Source organism: Euprymna scolopes, chromosome 7 (assembly GCF_053919585.1).
Source record: "Euprymna scolopes isolate OS-2025 chromosome 7, ASM5391958v1, whole genome shotgun sequence".
NCBI classification, from domain to species: domain Eukaryota; kingdom Metazoa; phylum Mollusca; class Cephalopoda; order Sepiida; family Sepiolidae; genus Euprymna; species Euprymna scolopes.
In genome coordinates, this window is record NC_136488.1 from 86,767,018 (window position 1) to 86,786,009 (window position 18,992).

General features: G+C 34.6%; 1 protein-coding gene across 21 annotated transcripts in view; it reads left to right on the top strand.

Moving 5' to 3' along the window:
• LOC145279820 (otoferlin-like) overlaps window positions 1–18,992 on the top strand; it is a 1,618,966-nt gene that overhangs the window by 448,052 nt on the left and 1,151,922 nt on the right. For 16 of the 21 annotated variants that reach the window (XM_080131202.1, XM_080131209.1, XM_080131193.1 and 13 more), the window contains exon 7: window positions 93–216. In XM_080131202.1, coding sequence (XP_079987328.1) covers window positions 93–216 — 124 coding nt within the window. The remainder of the gene's footprint in view (window positions 1–92; window positions 217–18,992) is intronic. The other 5 variants (XM_080131198.1, XM_080131211.1, XM_080131200.1 and 2 more) reach the window with 1 other exon arrangement.

The following is an 18,992-nucleotide window of genomic DNA, read 5'->3' on the forward strand; positions in this document are numbered from 1 at the left end:
TGCACTCCATAGCATCACCCGTTTTTGTCACATACGAAAGGTATTAAAGTTCATTACAGTTTATTGTAAATCTTACCCGTTTGATATTTCAGGAAAGAGTGCTAAAATGGCCTCTTCTATATTGTCAGCATTTGCCGCCGATTCCAGCTGGACAGATGATGACCAACACAGTGAAAGCCAAGGATCAGCCATTATGACTCCTACACGAGCACGAAGGTAAGAGATTTTTAATCGTTTATCGTTTTATTTGACTTGTGTGTTTTACATATCTACTGTTTACTGTTATGTGTTCTTGTTTACATATCAATCTGTTATGTGTTCTTGTTTACGTACGAGAGCAGAGTTAGATACATAGTGTTTTTTTTGTTTTGTTTTTTTACTTCACAAAAAGAGGAACTCTGGATTTGAATAAAAATAAAAATTGCTTCCATCTACAATGATTTCACCTTCGCTGACAGAGGGAAAAAATATGAACTATAGTATTAAAAAAGATACTACACTTTTCTCATAGACAAGAGACCAATTTATTTATATTGGAATAATTTTACAATTATTTTTTTTAATTAAAAGCCTTATTGAAACAATTGCACAAAAGATGTGGTACAAGGCCAAAATTTAGTGGGATGGGTGTCATGTGTCATCCTTTCTGTCTATTCTCTTCAACTAGTTCAGTCACCACAATATCGCATTCACACTATGAGGAAACCCTATTTAACATTATACCTAGATTTTTATTTACAATAATTTCAATTTCATCAGTTGGTTTTAGGATTTCCACTAAAAAAAAACAATCGATATTGTCAGAAAAAGAAATTAATAATTGAATAAAAAGCTAAGTCGTCAGTGAGATTCTGCCTAATCAATTTGGATAGAAATAAGCTGCTTACTGTTTTCTGAGATCTTTCCACCACCAAAAACAAGAAACCAAATAGTGTTAAGAACTCTTTTGTTAAGGTTAGTGTAAAAATAATGTCGTTTTGTGACGTTCAACTTCAAAAGATTATAACTCCTTTCGTAATAAACTTTATTAATCGAAATAAAAAAAACCATTAGAATCGACACATTTTTGCCAGCAAGAAACAGGTTTATTTATCCCATTAGCATAAAAACCTGTTCTGGAAGCGATGAAGTCACTGAAGGCCGATTCGGCATCATCTCGTCTTTAGAAGCATTTTTTGTGCATGAAGTTATTGAGATGCTTGAAAAAGTAATAATCGGTGGGCAAGAGGTATGGGGAATATGGCGGATGAGGCAGTCTCGTAGCTCAATTCGTTCAGCTTCTGCAGGGTCATTTGAGCATTATGTAGGCGAGCGTTGTCATGGAGGAGAATGGTTCCCTTCATATTGACCAATCTCGGGCACATACGTTGGAGCTTCTGGTGCATTTCATCAATTTGTTGGCAGTACTTCTCCGTCGTAATAGTTTCGCCCAGATTCAAGAAGCTCTGATAAATGAGACCAGTCACAGACCACCAAACAGTCACCATAACCTTTTTTTTTTTTTTGGTGCAATTTCGACTTCGGGAACTGTGGTGGACCTTCTCTGGTATCCAACCATTGTGACGAACATCGCGAGTTGTCATAGGGGATCCACTTGAGAAGTCGGTTGTTTTTGTTGCACAGAAGGAGCGTAGAAGACACCTAAGAATGACGTTTTTTTGGTTTTTGATTATCGTTCAATTCATGCAGCACCCACTTATTCAACTTTTTTTACTTCCTTATTTGCTTTCAATGGCCAACGACTGGTCGACAAGGAGTTCAACAGCAACTTTTCATGTGGTTTTGCGAGGATCGGCTTCAATTAATGCTTCCAAATGTTTGTTATCAACTATTGTCGGCCGGCCGCGATCATCTTCATCTTTGAGAGTCTCGTCACCATTGTAAAATTTCTTGAACAACCGTTATGCCACACGTTCGTTTGTGGTTCCTGGGCCAAACGCAACATTGATATCACAAGTTGTCTCAGCAGCTTCACAACCTAGTTTGAACTGGAACAAGAAAATTGTGCGAATTTGAATTTTGTCCATGCTGTCGAAAAGCCTGCAATAAAATGAATGAAGAGATTAAGAATAGTAACGAATAACACGATTCGGTAGAGCGAAAAACGCACTTTAAAATGATATATAACATGGCTATATATATATATATATATATATATATATATATATATATATATATATATATATATATATAAATGAATTAATTCAGAAATTATATATGAAAGTAACATATGTGAGAAAACGATATTGTTTTTGCACCACCCTAATATTTCTGTAAGCCTGCAGACTAACTGTTTTCTATAAAATGGTGAAATGGTGCAAATAGGAAAGAAATAACTGTTACCAAATGCAAGTAAATCTACTTTTCCATTTTATACACGTTTAACGTGTGTTTATGGATTGTAAAATTATCTATGAATTTGTTATCGGCAGTTTTATTTATCGCTCGAGATATATTTTCGAAGCAATTTGTTAGTTTTAGGTTTAAAAAATAATAATAAAAAAACGTTGACCTTAATGTTCAAATAATAGTAAGAAGAATTTTATATATCACGTTCTTGGATTAAAAGAGGAAACAAAAACCAGAGAAAGAAATGCTTTGTTTTGGATAATTTCGATTATTCAGACTACCATTCTCATCTTAGATGTTATTTTCATAACGTTTCAACCGATGTAACCTTTAATCTTCCTCGAACTTACAAAGTTTTTTTTTTTAAAAAGAAAGATAAATAAATAATTAAAACAAGTTGTCCATTGTGTAGTACAATTAACAAAAGCAGAAAAAAAAATATTCATCACAAATAACTGTTACCAAACGCAAGAAAGTTTACTTTTATTTTTAACACGTGTTTATGGATTGCAAGATTTCTTACCTATGAATTTGTTATCGTCACTTTTAATTTATAATTTAAGTCATGACACCGGATTTTGATCTGAAACTATGGCAATTAATGCAATAATTGAGGGAATTAAGTGCCTATAAATGCCAAGTAAGAGGTGTCCAAAACGTCGCTCAAAAATAAAGAATCTATTTAAGTTCAAAACCCTTCAGTGACTTTTCGGACAAAGTATAACAACCAGTCAGAAGGCATTCATCGATCAGAAGTCAGAATATTGCAATTACGTTAAAGTTGATCGCTTTCTCTCTATCTAAAGTGGACCCATTTAATTTCTTGAACAGCTTTCATAACTATAAAAAAAAAATAGAGAGAGATACACACACACACACACACACACACACATATTTTTATTCTTTCAACCTCGGGGTTTGTTTTTTGTTTTTGCTCAAATCATTACAAAATATTTCAATAAACAGGACAATAAAAAAACACCTGTCCATCCCTTCAGATAATTAAAGTTGATTGATTTGAGTAAAAAAAAAACCCCGAGGTTGAAAGAATAAGAACATATTTAGCTTTACTCACATATTGAGCACTTTTTCACCTATTTTTACCAAATATGCCTCCTAATATATATATATATATATATATATATATATATATATATATATATATATATACCAAGAATTTCCATTGCAAAAAATTGGAAGAATGGACCAACCAACCAACAGCATGCAAAGTATTTATTTGATAAATTCACTTAGGATGTATAGATAAGGAAGGCTCTATAGTAAGATTGGATAAAAAGAGGATCGCTCCACTGTGATCAGGAGAGGAATATAATGACTGGCCAAGATTAAGGTTTGATGACCAATGCTTTTAAGATGATGAGTGGTCTATAAACAATGAGGGCAAGTGCAGGTTCTGAAGAAAAGGGTGTGAGCCACCTGACATTGTAAGGTTCTGTTGGGGATGGCTACTATACGACGTGACACAATCAAGTGTGTAAATATCTCCACTTGAATATCTGTAAAAAAGTCGAATATCGAATGCAGCAGCAAATCCTGGGAACATGTTTACCAGAAAGAACAGTCGGAAATAAGTCATACACCATCCAATATGACTATGCAATTTTTACAGCTACATACCTGGGAAATGGAACCATAGAACCTAACATAGTGATATGGCATAAAAAGGAGAAAGAAACAACCTCAGTAGAAGTCAGTGTCCCCAATAATACTTGATTAAACAGAACTGAGAGGAAAAAAGATAACTAAATACCAAGGTTTTACATATGATATGAAAAGGAACTGGAATCATAGAAAGTCTCTGTCATTCCAGTAATTATAGAAGCACGTAGAATTCAAGAAACAGACTTTCAAATATGTACTGTGAACCAAGTGCAAGAGAGATTCAAACAGTTGCACTTAATGGGACGGTCATAATCTTTATATATATATATATATATATATATAGTAAATAAATGACAAAACTATATTCCAAAATTCATGATGTTGACTATCTTATCTATTCCTTTAATTCAGTTGCCATAAATTTTGAAAGAAAACGTGCAAATACTTTTAATATATTTCCATTTCACCATTTTGAATGTATATATATATGGTGTTGAAAGTTTTTCACCCTTTAAAATTATATATATATATATATATATATATATATATATATATATATATATATATATATATATATATATATATATATATATTAAATCTTATTTGATTTTTATATTTGCTATCATTCCTTGGAAAACTATTTAGTCAGTAAGTCATTTAATCACCTGCAATCAATGTGGAAATATTTGAAATAGTGGGTGAATATTTGGCATCCGGTAATAGTTTCTAGATAGTTTTGATTCAAGGCTATTGTAACATGTAACATGTAGACTCTATCGCAAGGAAACAGAAGAAAGGGAAAGGAAAAGAATAGAAAAGGAATTTGACTCGCTTTATCAATTTTAAACAAAAGGCATTTATTTATATTTCCAACAATGAAAGGCCTCTTGCTTAAAACAGTTCATTTCTTGTAACGACATGTCTTTTTAAAATGCTCTTGTCACCCATGTGTTGCTTGCTGTTATTTTAAAATTTTCTGGTCATGTCTTGAACACGTGCTCTTCCATCACGAAATCCTTTCTCTTCTTTCCCTTTGCTGTGACGTCACATTGCACACTGGCTCAGTCATTTGCATATGTATTATGCAACTGCTGCTGCTGTTACCAGCATCGGCAGTTCTGTTACACTATCAACAAATAACCTTTAGAAATGCGTTTGTGAATTTTTCTTGCTTTTTGTTATACAAATGATTCACCACTTACAAAGGACAAAATCCACTCGAGAATAAGAGTTATTAAGGTTTTTATTTGGATGCCAGAATATCACTATGGACAAATTGAGAACTGTGATTAATTCACAGAGTTACATGACGGATATTTCTTGAGATTGGATTTGAAAACGACCATGTCCATAAGGAAACATTTTCCGCTGTTTTCCAAGTGGAAAATTTTGAGAAAGAAACTCTTTTCGTGGAAGTTTTTTGTGATTTTATTTATGTAGTATCTAGAGAACAAGAGAATTCTTTAGTATTGATAACATGACATGTTGAGAAAGTTATATAGGGAAACGAAGAGATTTGTATGCTCAGTCCGTCAAGTCCAAAGTAGCTGAGCAGCGGCTTGGTTCCCACCAGTTTTAGCAAATAGCAAACAAAATCCTGAACAGAAGCGTGTGCTCTATCCCAACTATAATCCATGGACCTGAGGTAATCTCATCAGACTCATACAAAGCCAAACTCTTTGCCAAGATCTTTGCAGCTAATTCTACCCTTTGCGATCAAGGCTGCTAACCCCCAATATTTCCTTCTGTATGAGAAAACATGCTATGTGATATACAAATATCTGTATGTGATGTTCCCAAGCTAATCAAAAACTTGATTCCAGTAAAGCAACCGGCCCTGATGGTATTCCAATTATAGTACACAAAAATTTTCAACCAGAACTAGCGCCCATACTTCTAAAACTGTTTAAACGTTGTTTTAAGGAGAATTGCTTCCCATCACCCTGGAAAAATCTCACCAGTATGTCCTGTATTTAAGAACTCAGGTGATCGCTCATTTCCCTCTCAGTACAGGCCAATAAGTCTCCTGTGCATCATGAGTAAGTTGCTGAAATCTGTATTAAATAGAGAAATAATCAAGCATCTCAGCAAAAATAACCTTCTTAGTGACACACAATATGGTTTCTGTTCTGCTAGATCTACAGCAGATGTCCTTACAATTATATCTCATAGGATTAGCAAATCTCTCGACGGAGGCAACCTTTTTAGGGAAATTGCTCTTGACATATCTAAGGCCTTTGATAGGGTATGGCATAAAGGTTTACTTCACAAGATCTCCAGCTATGGTATAGCTGGAAATATCTTCTCAATTATTAAATCATTTCTTTCTGGTAGGTTCATAAGAGTAGTAGTTGATGGGCAGAAATCAGAAGCTCACAATATTAATGCTGGAGTCCCTCAGGGGTCCATCCTGGGCCCAACTCTCTTTCTGATCTACATTAATCATCTTCCAAATCACATCCTTACATCATTCGTAGACATTTTTGCTGATGACACTACCATCTATGATAACACATCTAAGACCGTAAACGATCAAGTTCACTCCAATTCTCTCTCTTTTGGTCTTGAGCATGTGGTACAATGGGGAAAGAAGTGGCTGGTTACTTTTAATGCATCTAATACCAAGCTTTTATCTTTGCATCATCAACACTCTGATCCCCATCTGGCATCAATTGAAATGAATAGCTCTCGTCTTGGGGAAGCCTCATGTTTTGAAAAGTTTCTAGGCTTGACCTTTACTCCTGATCTGAAATGGAACACATACATCAAATCCGTTGCCGCCAAGGCCGCTGGAAAAGGGGGGGGGTCTTTCCGTTTTCCTGCTTTCTAGCAATATAGTTGTCTTCAAGTCCAACATAAACAAGTTTTTGATGAGCCGTTTGACTTGAGTTAACAAGTTTACTGAATTTCCATTACTATCGATTCCTATATTGTCCAATTGACTACTGTAGACTCTTTAACCCTTATCCTCGAGTGGCCTCTCGGCCTTGATAAGTGGTGATGCCTATGTAAAAAAAAGGAAGCTCAGTCGAGAACCTACCATAGAAATTCTGATAATGCTGGGGAAAAAACTGTCAACATCTCTAATGGGAGAAATGGATTGAAGGAAAGAAAAGAGATCATCTCCTACTAGATTGCAAAGTTGATTTTGTATAATGTCAAGGCAAGAAATTTACAGTATCGTAGCAGTGTGGACGCACATATGGCAACTGTATGCAAATGACAGAGCCGTATGTGAAGTGACGTCATGGCTAGGTAAGGAAAAAAATTATAAAAAGAAGAACGTGTATGCAGACTGATGATCAAGATCACGTTTTATTTGAGAAAGTAGCAAAAGCTGAATCTTGTTCCAACGGAAAAAAGTGAGTCGGAAGTGTCTCCTGCTTCTTGCGATATACTATGCTACAACGTGTTGGGTCCCGAGTTTCTCACATGTTAACGCGTGTGTAAACGTGTACTACGTTACAGTATTGACATAAGTCATACAAAAACAAATTTTCTTGTAAATGAAGAATATTACACGCGAGAATTTTTTCCTGCTGGAAGTGAACTTTCAGTAGCAAAATGGCTGACTTGTTATCATATAATTAACAGTTAAGTTATTCGAAACAAATCTTGCATTGCTTAACGATAAAAACGATCCTAAAATGTAAATTCATGCAATTAACCCCGTAATTTCTCTGTAGCTGAGACGTCTGTTTTCTCCCCTCGAATGATAATCTATAACAGCTGCCTTCCTCCCCCTTCAATGATACTAACCTGGGTGCCCGGCGTTGCTCAGGTATTTTGAGGTGTGTGTTGAACAAAAATGAATAAATAGATAAAGTGGTAGAAGGCAGGCAGGCTCGAACCCATACCGAGAAGGAGAAAAAGAATGTGAAAAAAAAATACGTCTTTGCAGTTGCGTTCATCACCAAACCGGAAGTGACGTAGGTTTAAATTAAGGCTAGTCAATCGAAAAGCGAGGATGACTTTCGAAAATATCGGCGAAAAAAGCGACCTCACCCTATAGAAAAGTGCTCAGTTAAGGATGAAGGAATTAATGTTTTTAGCCAATTTTTCGATATTTGTCGTCTGAAGGTATGAGCTTCAAAACGATACCGAACTCGTGAAGAAAAAACAATCATGCTTCAGTTATGATGTAAGGAAAGTGTGGTATAACTTTACACAGAATAGGGTACAATAGTGTAGCACCTGTTCAAATTCATCGTTGGTGCGTTTATTATTCGCTAGGAAATCTATCCAAGGTCTAGTGATTCTGATTGAGAAAGTGGCCCTTCTTCAGTTTTATCACAATCGGCAGTGAAATAGTTTCTTTCTGGTGCAGAAATGGGTGCTTATTCATATTGCCACTTATAGCGGCAATAAAAAGTAAAGAAAATACAGGAAAGTCTGTATGATGTGCGCACCAGTCACAGAACGAATATGAAATATTCCAAAAATCACGTAATTTGATCAAGTATTTATTTATTCAATAAAATCGAATTTACAACTAAGCAAGTTGTAGTGTTTTCGTCGGCCATGATTAAAACGTGATTAAATAAAAAACAAAAGAGGGGACAACTCAAATCGAAGTATCGAGGTGAAAAATCAGCCTAATCAGTTTAATACTACGATTAGTAAAATTGCTAAAAATCGTAAATTTTTATTTTCTTAGTTTTCAATAGAACTACTTGATCAATTTACATGGTTTGGGGAATGTGACATCTTTGTTCTGTAACAAGACATTATGTATCTTTTTTTACTTTTACTTACAGCCATAAGTGCCAATCTGAATAAGCACCCAGGAATACATAATAGGTCTTCATACATATCATAATGTCTGTTGATGAAATTGTAGGCCAAAATAAAATCACTACGTAATCGATGGTACTACGTGATTTTTTCTTTTTTTTTTTTTTTGGTAGCCTGAATATAATATTTAGATGTCTTGAAGGAACGAGTCAACCAGAAGGTCAAGATCTTTTGTCTCGTTTATCCCTTCCAGCATACCAGTGCCATCATCGAATGTTAGAGCCGAGTCAGAAGGAGAATCTTCTGCAATAAAGCAACATTCATCGACTTTTAGAAATTCTCTCATCTCTACACAAAAGATTATCATTTTTTTTTCTCACTCATAACTAGCTTCATTCTTATAACGTAGTTTCAAATGTTAGTTTTGTTTCTGAAATGGATCATTATGTTTTAGATAAACTCACATAGCGAAATGAATTCACATATGATTTATTTTCTATTTCATTCGTTCCTAACCTGAAATGTAAAACTCACTTCAAATCTGTTTCCAATGTCGTTGGAAAAATGGTGGGATCATTCCAAACATTTTCCCAGCGACCAGAAGATATCTCACTCCTGACGCAAACCTCTAGGTGTATAAGAACCAAATACGTCCTAAAATGGAGGACTGCTGTCACACCTCCGGACACCCTTTCCTACCTTGATAGAGTACAAAACCAGCTTTGCTATCTATTGAGCGAAAACCTTTCCTACTTTATTACGTCTTTTTCAAAGAAGAGATGTTCCGAGTCCATTTTTGCTCTATGGTTATTTTCATGGCAGGTTCTCGACTGAGCTTCTATCTATAATCTAACCACCCACCTCCTGTAAATCATTTACAACGAATACTTGGGTAGCAACAACCAGTATCAACATTTCACACACTCTCTATCTGTGCCTAAAACTAAACGAAAATTCCATAAACAAATTTTATCCTAGAACTGCTCGCGTGTGGAACACAATACCTCGCGGTTGCTTCCCAGCTAACTATAACATAGTCCTTTTCTAAATAAGTTCTTGTTGAACCGTCCTCTTAAATAATTAAATTCTAGTCGATTTCCACTACTGCCGAATATCACAATGTTTTCCCACACTCGATCTGACATCAGAAACTCATTAACTCTTATCTTAGAGTGACCTTTAGGCCTTGATAAACGGTGACTTTTTTGTAAGAAAAAAAAAATGTCTATATTTATAATCTGAAATTGATGAAACTCAATTGGATGTTTAATATTTTTTAAATATAACCAAGACTTAAATCTCATTCCAAGTTTTACATAGAAAGTGTTCACGCTTATTTCAGCACTTTCTCAAAAAAAAAATATATATTATTCCCTAAAGATAATTTTTATAAGCATGGGATCATTCCTATCAAATTTGAGGTTCTAGTGCCTCATGCCTAAAACGTAGTTAACAGATGAATAAGTTTGTATTTTTTATTTTATATATATATATATATATATATATATATATATATATATATGTATGTATATATATATATTATGTTTCTGATTTTTGAGATGAGGATTAATTATTTGTACTATTTGAGTTCTTCGGACTACTCTTGTCATTCTGGGTGCTATTTTTACAGCGTTTTGATCGATGTAACTTCCAAGCTTGTTGAGGTGTATATTGTCGAACTTTAGAATCTTCCTGTTGAACTTGAAAATCTATTTTTATGCAAAGACCTGTGTTTAGTCGATAAAGTACTAGGTAAAATTCACTTGGAAGTGTTACACTCTTCTGGAGGTTGACAAAAAAAATACAATTGCGAATTTCTCAGGAGTTCTACCCAGTTGTGACTGATTAATTAGAGCATGTTACCTATGTGGATTTAATACTGGGTGCTGTTCGAAATTTCATGTAAATTCCCGAGTTTGACAGAAAGTTTGCCAAGTTTAACAGATAGGTTACCGAGTTTGCCAGAAAGGTTACCGAGTTTGACAGAAAGGTTGCCGAGTTTGACAGAAAGGTTGTCAAGTTTAACAGATAGGTTACCGAGTTTGACAGAAAGGTTCCCGAGTTGATAAGATATTCCTATAGAGATTACACCGACTGAAACTTTATGAAAATTTCAATCAACATAAGAATAGTTCGAATAATCCAAATAAATATATTAATCTATTATTTTAATTTTTGGGGGGTTAATTTTAATTTTTTTGATCTAATTTTTTTTAATATAGTAATTTTAACTTTATTGTTTGTTTTAGTGCAATTATATACTTCACCGTGTGCAACTTTCATTTATTCGTTATATATTTTTAGAGAGGAAGAGAAAATTCTGGAAATTTTTCTTTTTTATCTTTTATTCTTATTAGCAGTTCAACCCGGTTTTGTTTGGGCCCTATGTACTGTTCATAACTTTATGTGCATATGTATATATATATTTAAAAGTTTAACGCATGTCCAGGTAACCTACACCTAAAATTTCAAGTGTTTAGATTCAAAATTGGCGGGGGAGTTTAGTAGAGTCTACAAAGGCTATCCCTTTCAACTTTGACTTCTTGGTAGCCAAATTTTCGTCCATAAACTGATTAAAAAGATTGCTGCGTGTCTAAATACCCTTTATGTAAAATTTCAAATGTTTAGACCTAAAATTAACTAGAATAGAATAGTTTGCTAGAGACTGAAATTTTGACCCCTTGAAAGCCAAATTTTCAGCGAAAAATCGAGTAAAACGCTTGCCCTATGTCTGAATACATTTTATATAAAATTTCGAATGTTTAGACCAGAAATTGGCTGAGTAATTTGATAGAGACCGCAAGGGTAATTTTTTAAAAAACTTTACCCCAATTTTGACCCCATAACATTTATTGTTTTGGGCTCAAATCAAATTAAAAAGTTTGATTTATGTCCAAGTAACCTACATCTTAAATTTCAAGTGTTTAGACCAAAAATTGGCAGAGGAGTTCGGTAGACTTTTCAAAGGTCAAATCGTTGAACTTGGACCCCATTAACAGTCAAATTTCTGTTCGAAAACCGATTAAAAAATTTGTCCCAAATCTCAATACCCCTTATATCAAATCTCGAATCTTCTGACGACTGAAAATTGACAGAGTAATTTGTAGGGAAATGTACACACACACACATACACACAGACAGACACTTTTATAGGTATATAGATTTGATTTTCTAAAATATTTTTCCCTGTCTATTTCCAATTTTGTGATTTCCGCAGATACAGACCAATTTCACTAAATTGCGAAAAGAAAGAAATGTTTCCAATCAATATCATTTGTTTTCACTTGACTTCAGTCGGAAAGATAAAAGACAAAAAAGACAATGCTCTAGTTTCCTTCTTTTTTTTTTTTTTTTTTTTTTGATAAAACATCAAAAATTCCGGATAAAAATAATAAAACCAGATTAAACAAAAAGTGTCCTCATCTGATAGGAAAAACATGAAAAACGACGCAGAAAAACATTGGAATAAAAATGAAACTTGTTTTTCTGAAAAAAAAAAAAAAAGAAATATTTGCCAATTCTCAAATCAAATTAATTCTTGCGGAAGATTGCAATCATTAGTGATTAATTAAAAATGCAAAAGTTTAAGAATTGACATTTTGAAGTTGACACGAAAAAACTGAATCCTAGGAAATTATTATTGTCATCCTTCTATCCTCTTCGCTGACTTTTGATATCAACATCATCAACATCATCAACATCATTAACATCATCAACATCATCAACATCATCAACATCATTAACATCATCAATATGTCAATAATAGTAACAATCTTCAACAAGATCCGTGGTGCTACCAGATCAGACTGTCTGAAGATACCGTCTTCATGACCTAAAATGCACTAAACATTTATGTTATTGTTTGTTTTTCCTTTCCCTTTGCAAAATCCGATCATATTCTATATACCCCCAAAAAACTAAAACAGCATTTTTTTCTCTAAAAAGCAACCAAACCAAACACCATGAATAAATATTTTAAGATATAAAGAACTTGAAGGATATAAAACTTTTACGGGAACGACTAAACTTGAAAAGAGTTCATATGCCATAAAACAAATCAAACAAACCAAACACCTTCAATACATATTTGAAATTGTCTGTATTTTTGAGATGAGGTGTTTTCATTGATTGAGATTATCGGACTGACTTCCTCATCTTGGTTGTTATAGTCACAACGTTTCGGCCGTTTTGCCCTCCGGCCTTCATCAGGTATTTTGTTCGAGACTCCTAACAAACGGTTCCCCAGTTCGATACAAAACACCTGATGAAGGCCGGAAGGCAAAAAGGCAAAAACTTTGTGACTATAACAACCAAGGTGAGGAAGTCAGTCCGACAATCCCAATCAATACATATTTGAAGTTATAAAGAACTGGATGCATAAAAAAATTTGCAAAAATGGCCAAATTTAGCATTAAAATAACCCGAAAAGGATTGATATGCCATAAAACAAAATAACCAAACCAAATACCATGAGTAAATATGTGAAAATATAAAGAATTTGAAGCATAAAAGCTTTTACTAAAAAGGACCAGATTCTGCATTAAAATAACCAAATCAATAATACGCATGGCGAAACGAATAAAGTGCTTATTTCATAATCAGTTCTAAGTGACAGTCTACTAGAGGTTGAAGATCCAATCCTCAGTGCGGGTGATAGTAAGAATACAATAACAGCTTACTGAACACTTCTATTCGGTCATGGCTGACGAAAAAAGATCAAGTTATCATTGTAGATTAAATTCGACACAGATTCTCGAGTCTGTCAGAAATACTAACTAGCTTGAAACTTGGTTCGTGTTCTTTTTTTTTTGTTTTTATTTTTTATAAGCTCTTGTATTTACTCAATTGACAAATGAACTAAGAATAACATTAGATCTGACAATCTATAGACAAATGCTGCATTAACCCTATTGACAAGGTCATCAATTTGGTAGTATTGTTTTCCAATATGGACACAATTCCTAACATGAGATATCGTTTTCATAGAGCCTATTAGTCCTAAGATTGTTGTTGGCGTCCTTCCGTCCAGATAGACGATGGAGAATCGCGCCTGAAGGTTGTCATGAGTGGTGGCAGCTGTTGATGTGATTAAGCAGACCGATGTGGGAGCAGCATATTTTGTTGCACTTCCTGCAGGGATACCCTCCGTCAGGCTCTGCCGATGCTGCTGCTGTCTTTTTGTGCCCGCCTCTCTTCTCCTCTCACTGTTCATTTCTTCTCTCCTTGCTTAGCCGGACACACTTCTTTCTTTGACCCTCCGGGAGTCACGGTCTGCAGTGTAGGATTCGAGGTCAACAGGGTTAATGTTGCCGGATTTTAAGTCCTTTTTGCATACATCCTTAAGTCTGAAGAATGGTCTACCAGTTGGTCTGCTGCCGGCTGAGAGCTCGCCATACAGAATGTCTTTGGGGATTCAGTCATCCTGCGTGCGAAAAACGTGCCCTAGCCAGTGCAGACATCTCTGGGAGAGGAGGACAGACATGCTTGGAAGATTTACTTTGGCAAGAACGTCTAAGATTGTATAATTACAAATATCACCCAAATTAATTTGTAAGTCACTGTTATTCATATATATTAAATACTATCATTATCACCACCACTACCACAATCTATATCATCATCATCATCGGTTTAATGTCCGTTTTATATGCGGGCATGCGTGGAATGGCCTTTATAGAAATTGACTTCCAAACTAACCTATCTCTGGCCAGGTCCTTATTTATCTCTCTTTCTGTAAAGTCATTTTAAGTTTAAATTCTGTTTTACATGCTGGCATGTGTTAGACAACTTTTTAAAAATTAACTTCCAAACTAACCTATCTCTGGCTAGGTCTTTATTTATTCTTTTTTCTCTCAAATTCGTTTGCATTTACTTATGTTTTACTGTGCTTTTCATCTGTAAACTGAACTTGCTCACACAACTTTCCTACAACTACTAACCCAAGAACTTTCATTTATTTTTTCAATGTGACCATACCATCAAAGAATCCTGTTTCACACACTTCTCCCTATACTGTCCAGATTTAATCTTTATTTAATGTTATCAAATCTGTTTTTAAGTCTCATTACACATCTATTGCATCATACTTATATTCCTCTCCAAGCAACGCATGTCCTTAATCCTCACTAGCAAGGTTTCACTGCCATACATCATCACACTGCATACATATGCCTGATAGACACGTTTCTTGGTTGACTGTGGTATCGCTCCTAACTCTAAAGAGTGACTGGAGTAAATTCAGAGAATGTCTGTCATTACTAACCAACATAGTGTTACCACTGTCAACCAAAAGGAGAGTCTATCTTGACATTCACAAGGTTTTTCAGACTTCTACCTGGTCATGACTAATCAAACGAGAACAATTTACCTTAATAAAGTGTTCGGTACGAAATTCCGTGCAGATTCATAAAAATCCCCAAGTTGAACAAGGCACAGCTAAAGAAGGTGAGAGGCTACATCGGCTGAAATGATGAGAATAGTAATCTGAATAATCCAAATGATACAAACTATCTGTCCTCATCTCAAAACGTCCAAAACATGCGTCACGTATATAAAAACATATATACCAAATTAGATTATTGCTAAGGAATATCTCACAAAACTAGCATAAGAATGGACATCGCTCGTTTTTTAATTTACTTCAAAGGATTTACATTGAACAACCCCTGCCGCATTCGCTGCCTGAAGCCTACTAAACTGAACAACTAGCACATCCTTACTGGCACTGTCCCTTCAAGTGTAAGCCAAGAAGTTATAGAGATCACAAAAACTAACAGTAATGTGATCCAGTAGTCTAATGACTGAAGGCAATGAAAAGCTTCCACAACCATGCCAAACTCCTAACAACATCTCAGGAAAATACTAAACTCCAGCTATGGAGCAGACGACACGGGATTGACCTCCTCTTGCCTATTGACATAGAAATCTTCCCTTCTGAGATCCTCCGATCCAGCCCAGAAGCATCTTGACTCCAATGGAAAACACTCAACCTCCTGAAAACAAAAATGGGGGGATCAAAAGTTGTTACGAGCAGATGGGGCTACAAAACTGGCCCAACCATCTGTGAATGTGGAGAAGAGAGCCATACGATGCAACATTGCCCTGTCTACCCTCTATCCGTCCGTCCGTCCATCCTCTGCTTCACAACCAGTGCAGCTTAAAGGATCTTGCAGAATACAACAACAATGCAATGGACAGTATATGAAAAGAAAATGGTAAACTGTTGTATGACCACATGCTGAAAAGACACGCAAAGATGTACAAGAATTATAAAATAGTTAAAAGAATTCTCGAGTGTAGTATTAGCATTTTCTGGATCGTTTCTTTTGAAGAATCTTGAGATGTTTAAATGTCAAAGAATATATCATATACAAGTGGAATGTTTGTATGGATCTAATGAAGTAAGAAAGGTTACGACTAAAAGAAATGAATAAAAGAAATTGTTCAAGTGTAATTTAAAGATGGCGCGTTTGAATCGTTTCAAAGCTGAAGTCCATATTGCTATGGGGAATCCATTTAGTCTCTGCGTTTAGTGATGACGAGGAAAATATTATTTCATACTTAAGCACAACAGACTGACTAAAGTGGTATCATTATACGAGCGACCTTATATGATCCAGAACTTATTTTTCTACATAGTCACCACATTCTCGATGCACTTTTGCCAGGAATTCAATGACACAACTCTGCTTCTGACGCACGTCCATGACAAGGGTCGATTTCTTAAAGTCTCACACCGTCAGTATTTATAACAGATGAAACTTCCAGGTTATAAATGCATATGTTCAGTCATCATGACAATGCCAGTTTCAGTCGTCTCTGATCCATTCGAGCAGAATAAAAAAAATAGGAAGCATTACTTTTGGAGCGCCTATCGTAATGGAAGTAATAATATAGGTTCGGTTTCAAACGGATACCAAATCTTCATTAGTAATAGAAGTTATATCGAAGTTTTGGCTTCAGACAGACAGATACCAAATCACCATTGTTGATAGACATCTGTTTCTCAGTATATCTATCCATATAACTACAACCGAATCACAGGGAAGAAAGTACAAAATTGTGAAAAAAAGATACAATCGAAACACGTAAGCAATATCAGTGTAAATAGTTTAACCAAGAAGAATTATGAAGTGATGTCGAAGTATTTTTTTTAATCACGCTTATGGTCTTGAAAACAAAAAAGAATCTCATCTAATTCCAATTAACGTAGACATTCTACTTTATTAGATGAGATCAATTGGAGGTAAATCCATAAAAGTGTTGGGGTCATTTCACTAAAACGTTCTTGTGTTCTTAGAATAATAGATCGAAGAATGGAACTAATAAACATGTAATTAGCCAATAGATTCCACTTTGTAAGCAGCCGACGGGGAATTGGTCTGTGGATCTAAAATATTGGGCTGGGTCACTTATTCAGCTCTTGGGCTATTGGAAATAAATCGTACATTCGCTGAAATCTGCAGATAATTCCTACTTGAGAGCTGCCAAGAGAAATTATTGAATAGTAATTTTGTGGTCATTTTACAGAGAATTCTTTTGATCTTCGAATAATTTTATAAAAAAAAGGGACAAATACAAATTGGTTTTCTATAATGGAATTGAGGAAATAAGATGATGCCGAAATAAATTAATTGAAGAAGCGTAACAAAACATATTATAATCCAAAAGATAACTTTAAAAAAAAATCATCTAACCTTTTTTTTATGAAATCGTTCTAGACAGAGTGTGAAGTCAATTGCTGTAAAGAGCTAACAAGAATAAAAGATGACTGTTGCAAACAAAAAGAGATGCCTATTTACATTATTCTTGAAAAGATCAAGGTTAGTGTAAGGTAAAAATTAAAAAAAAAAACAGACAGCAGGAAGAGAGTTCCACAAGCCTGCGGTACTAAGAAAAGAAGTTACTTGAATAAGAAGCTATATTACATTGAGTTACTAAAACAGCAGCTTGATGGAGACCACTAGACCAACGAGCTTGAAAAAAGGAAGCAGGAAATTAATCAGACAATATAAATGAAAAAGATCTTTTAATATTTCCATAAATTATTTTCTAGAATGTTTCCAAATTGTTTTTATGAGGGTTTATAATTTGGATTATTTAAACTACTGTTCTAATCTTGAATGCGAGTTGTATGAAGACTACACTTGCAAACTACTTAAGACTTCTATCCGCTTGTGACTGGCAGAGCGAGAGCATGCTACACCATTCCGTGCGGATTTCCGAGTTCGACAGAAATATCCCTGTCTAAATAAGATACGCCAAAAGACAGTCGAAAATTACATTAGGCCCAGGCGTTATGCAAATAACATTCAAGGTGAGAACAGTAGTTGGAATCATCCAAATGGTGCATATTTTCTAATAATCATTTAACTCAGTCGAAGAAGAAAAAGTGAAGAAAACCATTATCAGGAAGCGGAGCTTGTTCTCCTTGGATGACCGTTGATGGATATGCATCATTAAAAACAATCGGAGCTTATCGCAACATTTCAGGTTTTTTGTTTGTTTGTTTTTACTGTCATTTCATCCCAAACAAGGCGCTTTGACATAATGGACTACTATTTGAGATCAACTTTACAGGGGCTACTGTGTAGGGAATTAAGAAACGAGATGTCTGTTCACATTACACTTGAACTTCTGCATGTCAGTACAGTCTGGGAAGAAGCAATACAAGGGGGAATTCCAAAGTCTAGCTGCTCGAGGGAAGAAACTATTTGAGTAGAAAGTTTTCCGACATTTAGTGATCTTTGCAATGTGGGGGTGGGATTTTGCTGCTTGTTGAGTTAGTCGGGATATTTACATAGAGGGGTACAAGTGCTTTGAGTTCGTCGTCACAATAAATATGTTGATGGATATGCCTCAATATAAAACGGTCGGATCTGGTCACATTACTTCATATATATATATATATATATATATATATATATATTTAAAAATAAATATTTATTGTTTGATCTAAAGGATACAATGGTTGAATTAGAATCCTTAATCCATGAATTGTATTGTGTCAAACATTGTATTCTTTAATTCAAACAATAAATTTTTATTTTGAAAAGTGATTCTTTTTAAATGACATTTGAACATATAAACTCTAATTTTATGTGCTCTGTCTAGTATATTGAGCAATTTTATTTGGCTGGGATTGTCTTATAGAAAATTTTCTTCCAGTATTCTATAAAACTTGAAACCACTAGACTCACTAACTAATAACTTGATTCAATTTAATACCTTAAAATATATATATATATATATATATATATATATATATATATATATATAATTTAAAG